Here is a 13113-nt window from a genome sequence, read left to right on the forward strand (position 1 = left end):
TCCATTATTTCTTTTATTTGTGTTATTCTTGGTGCTATATAAAAGTGAATTTATTTTTAATTGTGCTTATATAGCTGTCATGTAGAGGAAGTGTCAATTTATTTTACAATTTTGCTAATTTCAGTTCCTATGAATACCAAAAAGTTCCAAGGTTTTATAAGAAACTAAGAACTCTAAGATTAATTTTTTTTATTTTCCAACATTTTTCTTGAATATTTCTGTGTGGAAGGTTGAATTTTTTATATTTAGCAAAAGTAGGCGTCTACTTTTCAATATAAATGGTAGTTTTCATGAAGTACCACAATATCTTCGGTATGGGGCAAAAAGTCCCCCCCCCCCCCCCCCCCCCCCCCCCCCCCCCCCCGTCGTGGGCTTCTTACCCCACCCATGGGGTAAAAGGCCCCCTTTGTTCTTTTTTCTCAGGTCATGCTTTTGCTATCCTAAATTGCTAACAGCTTCTCATGATTATGATCGTTGATACTCCAATAACAAAGCTTTCTAGAAATATCTCTGTTTGGTCAATAGCTGAAATACTGTAGACTATATAAGCATTTCTCCTTAAGGGGGCTTCTTACCCGACTCTCCCCTACTTGTTCAATGTCCTGGTCTTCACTCACCTTCTTAAGTGAATTTTGTGATGTGTGTGTGTGTGTGTGTAGGTGTGTGTGTGTAGAAACCTAAATCAGTTACGGTACCGTAATATAATATATCTTAGGAACTTCGTAACGAAAAAAAAGTAAATATAAATAGATACAAAAAAATCATGTTCAACAATATGTGAAATCATGCTAATATTTTCCTTGCACAATTTAGTACAGGATCGTCTTTAAAGAATTCACGGCAGTGTTACCCGAAAATATGATATGTAAAAACGAACAAATCTTAGTCATTTTCATCCTTTTGCTTTTTACCCAGTAATCTTGCAGTAGATCATAGCCACCCACAATAGAATCTGATTTTTCGAATTCTTTTCCTTGTTATCCACCTTTCCTTCGGGCTAAGCCTCAAGTCGCGCTTATGTTTACCACTATTTTTTCCTGCTAACAAGAACCAAGCATTGAAGGCCGTGTTAAACGTAGCAAGGAGGTATCTAGAGGAAAGTTTAGAAAAGAGATTTCACATTAAAATGCTTTGTAAATGATAAAACATTGCTCTCTTTAGGCTGTGGAGTTAGGTGGGAATGTTAGCTTAATGGCAGAAGGACTTTTTGTGTCACTCCAGTCGCCACCATTTTTATCTCTTTTAGTGTGCCTTGCAACATCTTTTCGCATTTGTTTACGCTCTCTCTCTCTCTCTCTCTCTCTCTCTCTCTCTCTCTCTCTCTGTAGATCAAGCTTAATAAAAATGTATTAACGCACTGATGGATTTTCCTACCTTGACGAGGATAAACCTGCCAATATTCGAGCATATTCGCAGAGTTTCCTTGTTGCCACTATCAAATTACAGCGCATATAAAGCTAAAGGATTTGCAAGTAGTTTTTATACAATACTATCTGACCAACCCAGTGCTGCCCGGGAAAACTTAATGACAACCGATAAACTCTCTCTGTCTCTCTAACACCCCCTCTACTCTCTTTCTCGATAGATCGATAGATAGATAGATTCAGTGGGATATGATGGAACTCCGTTTTCGTGCCCTGGATTCAAAGATTCTGTTTTTCATATCCAAGGACAAAGCTAATGACTTCATATTAGTACGCTCCTATTCAATAATAGTTTTACATTTAACACATCTTGTGTTTATTTGTATAGCGGGTTACAGATTTATAAATGTATTTACAGTATACGTGTAAATTATACAAATGCCCAGTAATAATTTTGCTGTGATGAATAAGTTAATTTAATTACGTTCCAGAGTTACTGCAGGTTTGTTTAGCATAGCCCATATTTCTATCAGTACTGTCATTATTACACATACTATATTGTAAATTCTATGGTGGAATTACAGTAGTATTTCTGCAATTCTCTAAGGAGATGGCTGTATTTTTTTTTCTTTCTTTTTTTTAGTGTGAGTGGGTACATTTCTTCGTCATTCCATATGAGTGGTACTTCGCTGTAGCTCACTGAAACTTGATGGATGATCTTGGTTTTAGTTTCCTGTAAAAGAAAACTATTGCAATGACCAGGCTGTCCGTCCGCACTTTTTCTGTCCACCCTCTGATCTTAAAAACTACTGAGGCTAGAGGGCTGTAAATTGGTATATTGATTATCCACTCTCCAGTCATCAAACATACCAAATTGCAGAACTCTAGCCTCAGTAGTTTTCATTCTATTTAGGTTACGATTAGCCATGGATCGTGCCTCTGGCACCGACTCATCTTCCCTTGACGGCAGCTAGGGAGCAACTGAGTGCTACCAAGTCGTAGCTGAGAGTTTCATACTGCAGCACATCGAGGGTTTCATACATCATTATATAATTTACAGAAAATCGATTGCGCCGAAATATTACTTATTTCTTGACAAGGCTAACTTTTCATAATTACACAGAAGCTGCCAGTGTTTTTTTATTTGTTTATTAGTTCCCCGGCGCCAGCTGAACTGTATTTGTCATGCGAGAGCGCAGATTCAAGGTCTTTAGACAGTGCGTTTTAAGGACTTCAAGTTATGCATGATGTTATTTAGGATTGATGAGGAGTATGGACACCAGTGCGTTTAGTGTCAACCCTTACTTTTATCAGAGTGTTTTGTTTCGTTCTAAAATACATTGTTATGAGCATTTATAGTTACTTTTTATCTGGAAACTGGAGGATATAGTTTTAACGTTCGCATAGTGCCTTCATGTGGCACATGAACTTTCAAAACTGTAGTTCTGAACTGAATTCTTTCTAATTATTGTTTCATTGATTGAAAATACGAGTCGGTCAAACAGTATTCGGGAACTTGATTTGCAGACAAACCACTTTTTTTATGATCAACTCTCTTTCAGTGAAGCCACAAAAGCTGCCAACACGGACGAGTGGTTATGACAAAATCCCAATTTACCAGATATACTCCACTTTCCATGGAGACACTGTCATGTCTGTGCAAAAGCAACCTGCAATACTGAAGGCTAGCTAGGTTTTCTAGTTCTCTGTAAGGAAAACTACCGAGATGCCTTTGTCTGTCCGTCCGCCGCACTTTTTCTGTCCGCCCTTAGATCTTAAAAGCTACTGAGGCTAGAGGGCTGCAATTGGTATGTTGATCATCCACCCTGCGATCAATGAGCATACCACATTGCAGCCCTCTAGCCTCTTTAGACTTTATTTTATATAAGGTTAAAGTTAACCATGATCGTGCTTCTGGCAACGCTATAGGACAGGCCACCGCCGAGCCGTGTCTGAGAGTTTCATGAGGTGCGGGTAAAAGTTTCATAGAGCATTATATGCTGTACAGAAAACTCGATTGCTCCGAAGAAACGTCGGCGCATATTTTACTTTTTTCTTTCTTTCTTTCTTTGAGTCGGTGTTTATTAGTCATAGTGCTGAGTGCGAGTGCTCAGTAACTCTATACATTTCACATAGCAGAAAGGTCTTCTCTAAACGATGGTCTAATAAAGCCTCAATAATTCAAACCAAATCATGAACATTTCCCCTGTATCACAAATGCACAAAAGATAAAAATTACCTGTAGTATTTATTTCAGAACTCTGTACACGAGTGCTTTGAAATTTTGTTCAGGGAAAAGTGTTTGAGTAAATGTAAAATCTTAAAGCTGTTACAAATTAGTGGAGCTATTTCGTGAAATAATGTGGACTTGATCACATGTTCAGTGAATGTGACAAAGCTGTCAAGAGCTCTGAGTTTACAGTTAGAAACTGAATGATGGAATTTCATGGGCAACCAGAGCACAGGATTGATTTTACTCTTCTTATGAAGCTCAATTTAGTTCGTGGCCTTTCCCTTGCAGCTTCGTCTGTTTAACCATCTAAGTATTCTTTTTATTCCATCTCCGCGTAGAAGTCGATATAGTATATGTTTGCTTCCCTGCATGTATCGTTTGGTAGTCTTGTGAGGCTACAACGACAATAAAGCATCGTTATGGTCTTCATTCAAACTATTTCATTAGCTTATCCTTATGTTGGAACATTTATCAAAACTTATGCGTCATTGTTATGAGGAAAACTGTTAAAATTCCTTTGTTATCCATTCCATTTTTTCCCGTTTCTCCTCGCATCTGCGTTCCAGATGTAGATTGTGTGAAGGTCATATCGCTACTTTGAACTGGTGGGGCCGCTTAATGGTACCTCTAGATTTCGTATATCTGTGACGAGTTTCTTGCTGACCTCGTAGGTGACTTCCCATTTATGTGTTATGTGGATACCACAGTTCTGATACATTCAACTTTTTTATTCTTCTTTTTCGAGTCTACGTGAGGATCACACTATGGCATTATTAGTTTTCTGTCCGCCCTCAGATCTGAAAATTGGTATGTTGATCATCCACCTTCCAATCATCAAACATGCCAAATCACAGCCCTCTACCCTCATTAGTTTTTATTTCATTTAAGATTAAAATTAACCATGATCATACGTCTGACAACACTATAGGACAGGCCACCACCGGGCCGTCGCTGAAAGTTTCATGGGCCGAAGTACCGTGTTTTTCTGTGTAACTGCCACTGAAGGATAGTAGAAGTGAAGAGGTGTGTCCTTTTTCCTTGGTAATATACAGGTATTTTGTTGTCCCACAACATTCTTTAATGAGTACGCTAATAGTATATATATTACAAAAGGAATCGACATATGTTGAGTAAATGTGTCATTGAACTTTATCATTGAATAGAGTACGATACAATAAAGTCGCAAAACTTTTTTCCAGAGAAGATGAACTCAACTTTTGCTGTTATTGCCCATTTATTCTTGTCCAGAGACTATTTCATGATTGTAGGATTGTTCAAGTATTTGTTTTCCTTTATTCACATAACTTTAGAGCGAACCCATATTGCTGTCTCTGCCGGTGTGAAATTGTGCACCGTTAGTGATGCAATTTACTAAGTTATTTCATTAGAAAAACGGGTAAAAATACTTTTAAGTATTTATTTTAAACTTATGTTGTTTTTGAAGATGCTTCTGGCTAAGTATTCTGTACTTTTTAATAATGTGTTCTGTGTTTGCGTAGGTAAGAAGTTAAACAAAGAGAGGAAGAGTTTCTTATGGAACATTTATGCGAAAATTTTAAGAAAAATAAAGCTGTATTTAGCGTAAAGAGACAAAACATAAACTGACGGTAGAATCGATAGCAGGCAATTTGGAGTCTTTTGAAGATATCCGATATATAGAATGTCGAGAGCTATGAAACCCTCTGTTAGAATTATAACTGGAGACTGACTGGCGTGATGTAAAAATGGGACTTATACAAGGGTGTCTAATGTCTCCATGGCTTTTAATATCTCTATGGATGGAGAAATAACAGTACATTAGCTGAGAAGTTGTGATAGGAAAATGTACGTCGTGAAGAGTGTGTGAAACTGATGTCTTCAGATGATACGTTTTAAAATGGAAATAGGAATGAGAAACTGCAGATGTATGTGTGTATGTATGTATATGATATGATATATATATATATATATATATATATATATATATATATATATATATATATATATATATATGTGTGTGTGTGTGTGTGTGTGTGTGCGCGCGTGTAAGCAAAATGTGCTTTTTTTCCCCTTTGTGGGGTATCCTGTTTTTTATGGAGTGATGTTGCTCTCCCCGTGCCGTAACCCCGTGAATGTTCAAGGCCTAATGGTTACCCCATCCAAGTGCTGACAGAAGTAGTGTTGATTAACTTTGCTGATAGAGTATAGTTATTAGTATATGCAATGCTTTATTTTCACATACAGGTACGTTGTTAACTAACATCGGTACGTTAACTAACATAGTCATAAAACATTTATATGATGAAAAATACTATGCATTAATCCCCACGTGTTCTCTCCTGACGGTTTAACTTTTTAAATGAATTTGACGCTGTCACCATCTACTGTAGGTTACAAGAACAAGGAGGTGAACGAATGATAAGAGCACAGAAGAGGATTCTCAGAAAGTGCAGCTGCGGACTCAGGTTTATCTCTCCATATCATCGGCAAAGATGAGGCTCTTTTGGACTTGGCCCGACTGGTGTCGGATCCCTCTGTCTTTGTGGCTCTGCTCAGCACTTGCTTCTTGTGTAAGTTCATTTCTGATTTCTGTAGAGGAGGGACCCTTTTTTTATTTTTTTTTATTTTTTGTTTTTTCGCGTGATATTTTGGTGTAATTGTTTTGGTGACACTTTAGGAAGGGTAACGACTGTCTGGTTACATTTTCCTCCATTTTATGATGTTATCAAGAAATGTTTCTGAAGTAGCCTTGTATCTAAAGAAATATGATCACTATCCTCATTCGTATAGCTTTGCCTATTGAAATATCTATATATTGCTCATTCTGCTGCATATTGACATGCGTATGCGTACAAATATATTCAGTTTAATTTTTTATTTGACGAAATTTAATAATATAAGTTATTGACATTAATTCTGAAAGGACATATATAAGAGTATTTATCATAATGAAAATATTAATCAAATTATCAAGTTTCCATCATGTGTTTTTGTAGAGTGGAAGCGATTGAAGTCAAGTTGTTGCCAGGCAGAGATAGATTTAAGCTTCACTAGATCAGTGGTTTTTTCCTAATATTTGTATGGCCTCGTCACACGAACCACTTTTTGTGTGCGTGCATTTTTTTTTTTTTATTTAATGAAACCTGTCAGACGAAAGATTTTTTTTTTTGTACCCTCGGGAGAAAGATGTAACATGTTACAATTCAGACCTCACCGGCTTCTTTTTGTCACTATATTTAATGTCGCTAAAATGAAGGGCACTTGATTTTACCTGGGTAAACCGATGAGCTAAAAAAAAAAAAAACCCTGTCAGGTTTATTCAGGACCGAGGCTAATGGATGTAGTGTGTTAACGTTGAATTGGCCTTATGGAAGTCCAATCTGGATTCTACAGCCTCTTTTCTTCGTACAATGTCAGAAATAATTGATATTCTGGGAATAATGAAATAACTTTCAAGGGTGACTTCATTAGTCTTCATATATCTAATGAAACTGACTATAACCAGGCTCTGTATTTAAAATGGTTGTAGTGAATAACGTCTTTGTCTCAACAAAATTAGTTTTCCATTGTCGAGGATCCCTGTCATACTTCATTGGCTTTTCTGGCGCTATTACAGCTTCTCGCTCGTGCGCAAGATCCAGCGATAATTACCTGGTAGATTCTAAGAATAACGTTTTGCCTTGCTTCAAAAGGTCAATTGTCTAACAATGCAAAGCGCCTTATTAACGATAGTTTTACAGACCCACATCCCAGGCCATCATGGGCAGGAATGTAGGAATGCAGTCTTACTAGATCTTTAGTTGGATGAAGTCTACATGCCAGAAAATTAATCAGCAATCAGGGATTGCAACAGAAATTACCTTTTCCGTTGCTCAAATGTACATTTTCGGTAAATTTTAGTGAAATAACGGAAGGGCAATGAAGGATGTTAGAAATACCAAGTTTTATTTATTTTTCAGATATAAAGACTTAGTTGTTCAGTATATCCTAAACTTTTTTTCATTTTTCTATATTTACTATATTTAAAGCAAAATGTTGATCATTTAAGCTCAGTGAACTTGAGCTACGCATCCAAAAGAAAGCTTCACCAGAAACTAATGGCCTGTCCACACTAGCCGACATGCCCGACGGGCACTTCCGGCTGTTTATATTTTCTCTCTGTTAAGTAGTATTACATGACAATCGCATCGTTCTGGTCCATAGTCGGTCGGTCAGCATAGTGTTTGCCCGTCGGGCAGTGCCCACTAGCGTGGACAGGGCTTAGAGATATGGTTTAGTACACTGTACATCCATTTAGTAAAATATTGGTTCGTCTTCATAAGCCTTTTAAAACAGTAAATCACTATTGCAAGAATGCAGCAGTGCGACGAGAGGAACCAAGAGCTACAAGAGTTTCTTGGAAATTTCAGATATCTCAAAGTAGTTACCGTACACATTATCCTGAACATAAACAGGCAGCAGCAGAAATGTATAGGGTCAGGAAGAAATGATATTTTTGTCTGTGATACCTACCGAGAGGAGCAATGTTCGCGGAAACCCGAATAAGATTAACTAAAATGTTTTACAAATGATTTGTGATCCTGACCCTTTGCTACGATTTAATACAAGCAGATGTACGTACGGTATTTACTTCACTGTCACCGTATGAAAACTTACTTTTACCCTCTACAACCTGAGTAATTGGAGCATTATATACATTCAATCGTTTGTTCAGTTTTGACACAATTGTCAGGCCCATTATTTTTCCCTTATTGAAAACAATATGTAGAGGAAGAGAGAAAAGGTTAATTTTAAGCAATTAGTATTCCTTATACTCTACCACAAATTAAGTGATCAAGACTAATGTCCTTAACTAGAATTTGTGTGACGCAGACGATTTATAATCAGATGGTTCATTATAAACAACAAATAATCAGCAATACCTACCTATTAATATTCCTATCGAACGTGTCATAATGTTATGAGTTTATATAGATCTTGGTTATGAGTACCGGACTAAAGAAATGCACAGGGAAGCTACGCTTATTTCTCAGTAAAAGGGACGCCATTTGCTTGTGAAGTACTTGATTGGACTTTCCTGTGTGTATAAACATGAAAATAAACCTTTCTTATCCTCAGGTAAACGGAATCAGCACTCCGGCCGGGACTAAAGATCTGACGGAAGAGAGTTCTGCCGAGACGTTGTTTCTGGATTTGGAACAGGTATTTGGCGTCCTCTTCTTAAATTTAAAAAAAAAAATCACGTTTATTTTCGTTTTCATGGTGGCGGTTTATAATTGTTTATTCTAAGGTACGTTCATTTCCTTCAAAAAGATAGTAAACCGCAGATAGATAGAAAGAAATAATTTCAGCCCTGAGTCAAATAAACTTACCGTATCAAATTATTCATGTTATTCAAGGCTGAAAGTCTAAATTTCATGTTCAGATGTGTTTCGTGAAGCGTGCCAAAGCCTCATCACAAACTGCAGCAGTGTTTTTCAATGACGTAAATTAATTTCTTCCAATAAGTATATCTCGGGTCGTTTGTGTAATTATCATAAACATAACAGTGAAAATAGAGGTGACGAGAAGAATGGAAATTTGAAAGCAAAGAGCCGAGGTGGCGGGACATTGTAAAGGAAAATTGATTGTTTTCCCCATTTTCTAAACGCTAGATCTTCATCCCTACCCTTCCGACTGTTCGAGACCAAGAAGAAAAGGGCGCCGTCCGCCACAACTTGCCTGTTGGAGTTAGCGAAGAGGCGCCGGGGATACTGACTATCGGAACAGAAAGCCCCTGGGAAAAGAACAAGTCCCCAGGGGACACATCTGCTACGGAGGCACCGTACGGCTCATGGAAATCGCCTATTACCAGTGATATGGTGACTCGTGAAACTTATGAGATAGTGGAGCCTCCTAAGGTAGATCCAATGACAGGTGAGATGATCTTATTAAGCAGTAGTAGTGCTAGATTTTTATTTTTAAGGTGTATGAAAGTGATTATGAGTCTTATTCCAATGACAATAAACGATATCTTAATGCCACAGTCTCCTTTACAATTATCAAAAAACTATTCATTATCTCGTAAAGCAAGGCATCCACATAAGAGAATATCCTTATGTGAAAAAGTGAAGTAGCGAAAAATAGAAACTGAATTAATCACTAAAGTATAAGTATATGTTAGAAATCAAAGAAATGATATATTGGTGATTATAATTCAAATGCGTCACTTATTGTACTTACCTAACTTAGGGTGCCAGTTCCTAACTTACTGGGGCGAGCATCTTCCTTTTGGATCTTCATAACCTTTCATAAATGGTGTCATTAGAACTTTATATACATAGAGTTCATCTTAACTTTACCTAACCTCACCTGGGATGTTATATCTTTTCTAACTGGAGGATCTTCCCTTCCTGGGCCTCCTAACCCTGCCTAAAAATGATGCCCGTAAGACTTACTGAACTTAATCTAGGGTATTTCGCCCTACCTGACTAGTAGTACTTGGAGGGATAGATCCTAGCCGATCCTAAAGTGCAAGCTTCCACACGGATAGTAGTTAAGAATCGTGAAGAAATTTAATGAAATGTTGCACGGCATTTCATTGGAAGTGTGATCTTCAGTTTTGCAGAGAATAAAAGAGGTCTTATACTGGGCATTGCGACAAAAACCACCTCGACACTAATGCTTGAAGCACATACCTTTAAAGAGAGAGAGAGTGGAAATTCTCAATTAAAATGAAATTTTAGAAAGCTACCCAAACAGGTTATCTCTTGATGTGATACTATGTTATCAATGTTAGGAAAAAAAAAAACATTCACTTTTAGTAAGTTTTGGCTTGAAGACAAGGATCCCGGGAAGCTACAGATTCCCAAACAAGTGGACAGTATTCGTGCAAAAAAAACTGTGCACGTTTATGGTACAACGGTGAATGTTGACTTTGACAGAACAATGAAAATTAAATTAGTAAGGAAGATAACGATGATGTCAAGAATATTGACTGTCATTGAGTCAAAAAGTACAAAAATATAAAGCAGTCAGACACTTTATATCATATTATCGAACAATATAAAAAATTTGCAAAAAAAAAAAAAAAAAAGGAATAAATAAAAATAAAAAAGAGGCGGTTGGGGGCAGAGGAGCGGCTTCTAGCGGTTAAAGGTAATTAAGCCTTAGATTCCAGACAGAAAAATCGCGTTGGAAAAAGTATGACTGTAATGGAAAATAGCTCCTGGCAGAGACAGAGAGAACACGAAGTATTATGTAACTAAACTTTGCAAAATATTGTTTGTAGTCGGTGTCAGACGTCCAGCCCTCGGCTTTAAATTGAAGCCCCATGAAGGCTTGAACTATTAAAAGATTTCATTTCAAACCTTTTCTTCATCCCAAAATATTTTTCCAGTTTTTCTAGTTATCAGCAAAATGACCAACATTGGTCACCATTTTTTTCAGATGCCAACATGTAACAAAAATATTGGTATACTCATAAATATTAAGGGTCTGGAATTAGTATTGCAGTTTTCAAGGATTTTGTTAGCGTTTTATTTTCTAGTTGCGGTTATTTTTTCCGCTCAAGTAGTAAAGATGAAACATATAGTATAAGTTAGACATGACATTAAATGAGTACGTTTGTGAAGCGTTGGAGTGACATTAACAAGTCAGTAACATTAAAATATTAATGTTACAAAGGACATTGGCGTAGCATTTTATTGACATTGTCGCTAATACTCATCATGGAAGAAGCTCTGATCTTCTAAGAAGAACCTTAAATTATTTCTATCTCTCAGGCAATGTATTCTGGAGTGAGCGGCTCGTCAGTGAAGGTGGTCGAAACGCAGTTTTCCATTACAATCCAGGTAAGATTCATTTGTTTCGATAATTTTTCGATAACGTTGAACCATCTACTGACTGCTACATATTTTATAACGTTCTTTTTTTTTGCTATTGTATATAATTGAGCATTTATAGGTGGACGCTCCTTAATTATTGTTATGTAATACTTATGAGACTCACCACTTATGTTTTATCTATGAAAAAGATTAAGTATCGATTTATGTGCGTATTTCTACATGATAGTAGCTTTTCCGCTATGTAAATGAAATCATTATGTGGTGATAAGTGACATTAGTATAATTAGTGATGTCTGTGAGTCAAGACAGACACTTTGGCAGATCCAGCTAACGAGAGATGCCATTCTACACCACAATCTCCTTCCACTTGTAGCCCTCTCTTTGCTACAGAAACCGAGGTCATTGTGAGATGGACCCCGAAGAATTTCGACGTGCGCACGATGGTGCACGAATATGGCGGAGGAGCTTTCACCATCTACAACAACACGCTCTTTTTCACTAACGGCGATGACTGGGGGCTGTACCGTCAGGACGGCCATGAGGGCATTCCTCAGCTGTTAACGAACACTCCTTACAGAAGATTTGCTGATGGATGCTATTGTCCTCGGGTAACAAAATTGTTCTTCCTTTTCTGATGAAACATTTGCATTTATACTGATTAGAAGGGCAGCTTTTAGAAACGGAACTCCAGCTATCTACTGACTTGGCATTCATCCAGATTAGAGCTAATTTTCCTTACTATTGCCTGACCACTCTATTTCTGCATGAGAGGGAACATTACACCTAAAGAGTCTAATTCAAGATCGATTGTATGATATTAATATTGATAGTCGACACTCATCCCAGAACAGGAGCATGTAAGGGATTTCTATCTTTTGTCAATTCTGAATTAGCTGTATCCTGTTTTACGTCGAAGATCTCCTAAATTCTGCTATAAATGTAAACGGATAGAACGACTGAGGATGGTAATACGTAAAAGTGGCCGTGGTTGTCGTTCATACCTTGATGCTTTATGTAGATAAAATTACTGTTAATTTTTTTTTTTTTTTTTTTTTTTTACTCTAGATTTTCTGATAAATGGCAGCTTCGCTTAAAATAAGTGAAATCATAGCAAATTAAAAAATAACAAAGTGCACGTAAAATCCTGGTAGTTCTGGTTCAGAAATACAGCACAGTGTTTCTGCTATTCTCATCTCGTGCACTTTATTTCAAAGTCATCAGTTGAAGAAAGGTTGAGGTGAGTGGCAGTTTGGCCTTGGCGCTCTTGTGCGTAATTTTGTATCCCAGTCCTTGTCATTTCTCATGTGTAGGTCCTTGGCTTCGTCAAGAGGTTGTAAGAACGAGTTATTCAACCCCACATAACGAATAAAAAGTGGGCTGTGCCCCTGAAATAATAGACTGGCTACCCGGAAGTTAAGGGGCTACGTAAATAGCGAAAAACAAGCGGTCCTCTGTCCCAAAGTAACATTACGTCATGAATCGAGATGAAAACAACGGAGTGTATGTCGGAGCGCCCCTCCGACTGATTATTTTATTTTTATATGGACTGACACTAAACCCCTGGAGATAATAATTATGCCCTGGGTTTACTTTCTGACACCTGTCCTCTCTCTCTCTCTCTCTCTCTCTCTCATTCTCGTCTCTCTCTCTCTCTCTCTCTCTCTCTCTCTCTCTCTCTCTCTCTCTCTCGTACATACACGTGCACACACAC

The 13113-nt window shown here is 37.4% G+C and overlaps 1 protein-coding gene across 9 annotated transcripts in view; it reads left to right on the forward strand.

The window, feature by feature from the left end:
- LOC135220590 (uncharacterized) overlaps positions 1 to 13113 on the forward strand; it is a 483303-nt gene that overhangs the window by 453232 nt on the left and 16958 nt on the right. For 8 of the 9 annotated variants that reach the window (XM_064257855.1, XM_064257853.1, XM_064257857.1 and 5 more), the window contains 5 exons: positions 5967 to 6146; positions 8695 to 8778; positions 9231 to 9492; positions 11340 to 11408; positions 11793 to 12010. In XM_064257855.1, coding sequence (XP_064113925.1) covers positions 6069 to 6146; positions 8695 to 8778; positions 9231 to 9492; positions 11340 to 11408; positions 11793 to 12010 — 711 coding nt within the window. In that variant the 5' untranslated portion in view covers positions 5967 to 6068. Of the gene's footprint in view, positions 1 to 4495; positions 4621 to 5966; positions 6147 to 8694; positions 8779 to 9230; positions 9493 to 11339; positions 11409 to 11792; positions 12011 to 13113 lie in introns of those variants that run through there. The other variant, XM_064257856.1, reaches the window with a different exon arrangement.

This window comes from Macrobrachium nipponense, chromosome 2 (genome assembly GCF_015104395.2).
Source record: "Macrobrachium nipponense isolate FS-2020 chromosome 2, ASM1510439v2, whole genome shotgun sequence".
NCBI lineage: Eukaryota > Metazoa > Arthropoda > Malacostraca > Decapoda > Palaemonidae > Macrobrachium > Macrobrachium nipponense.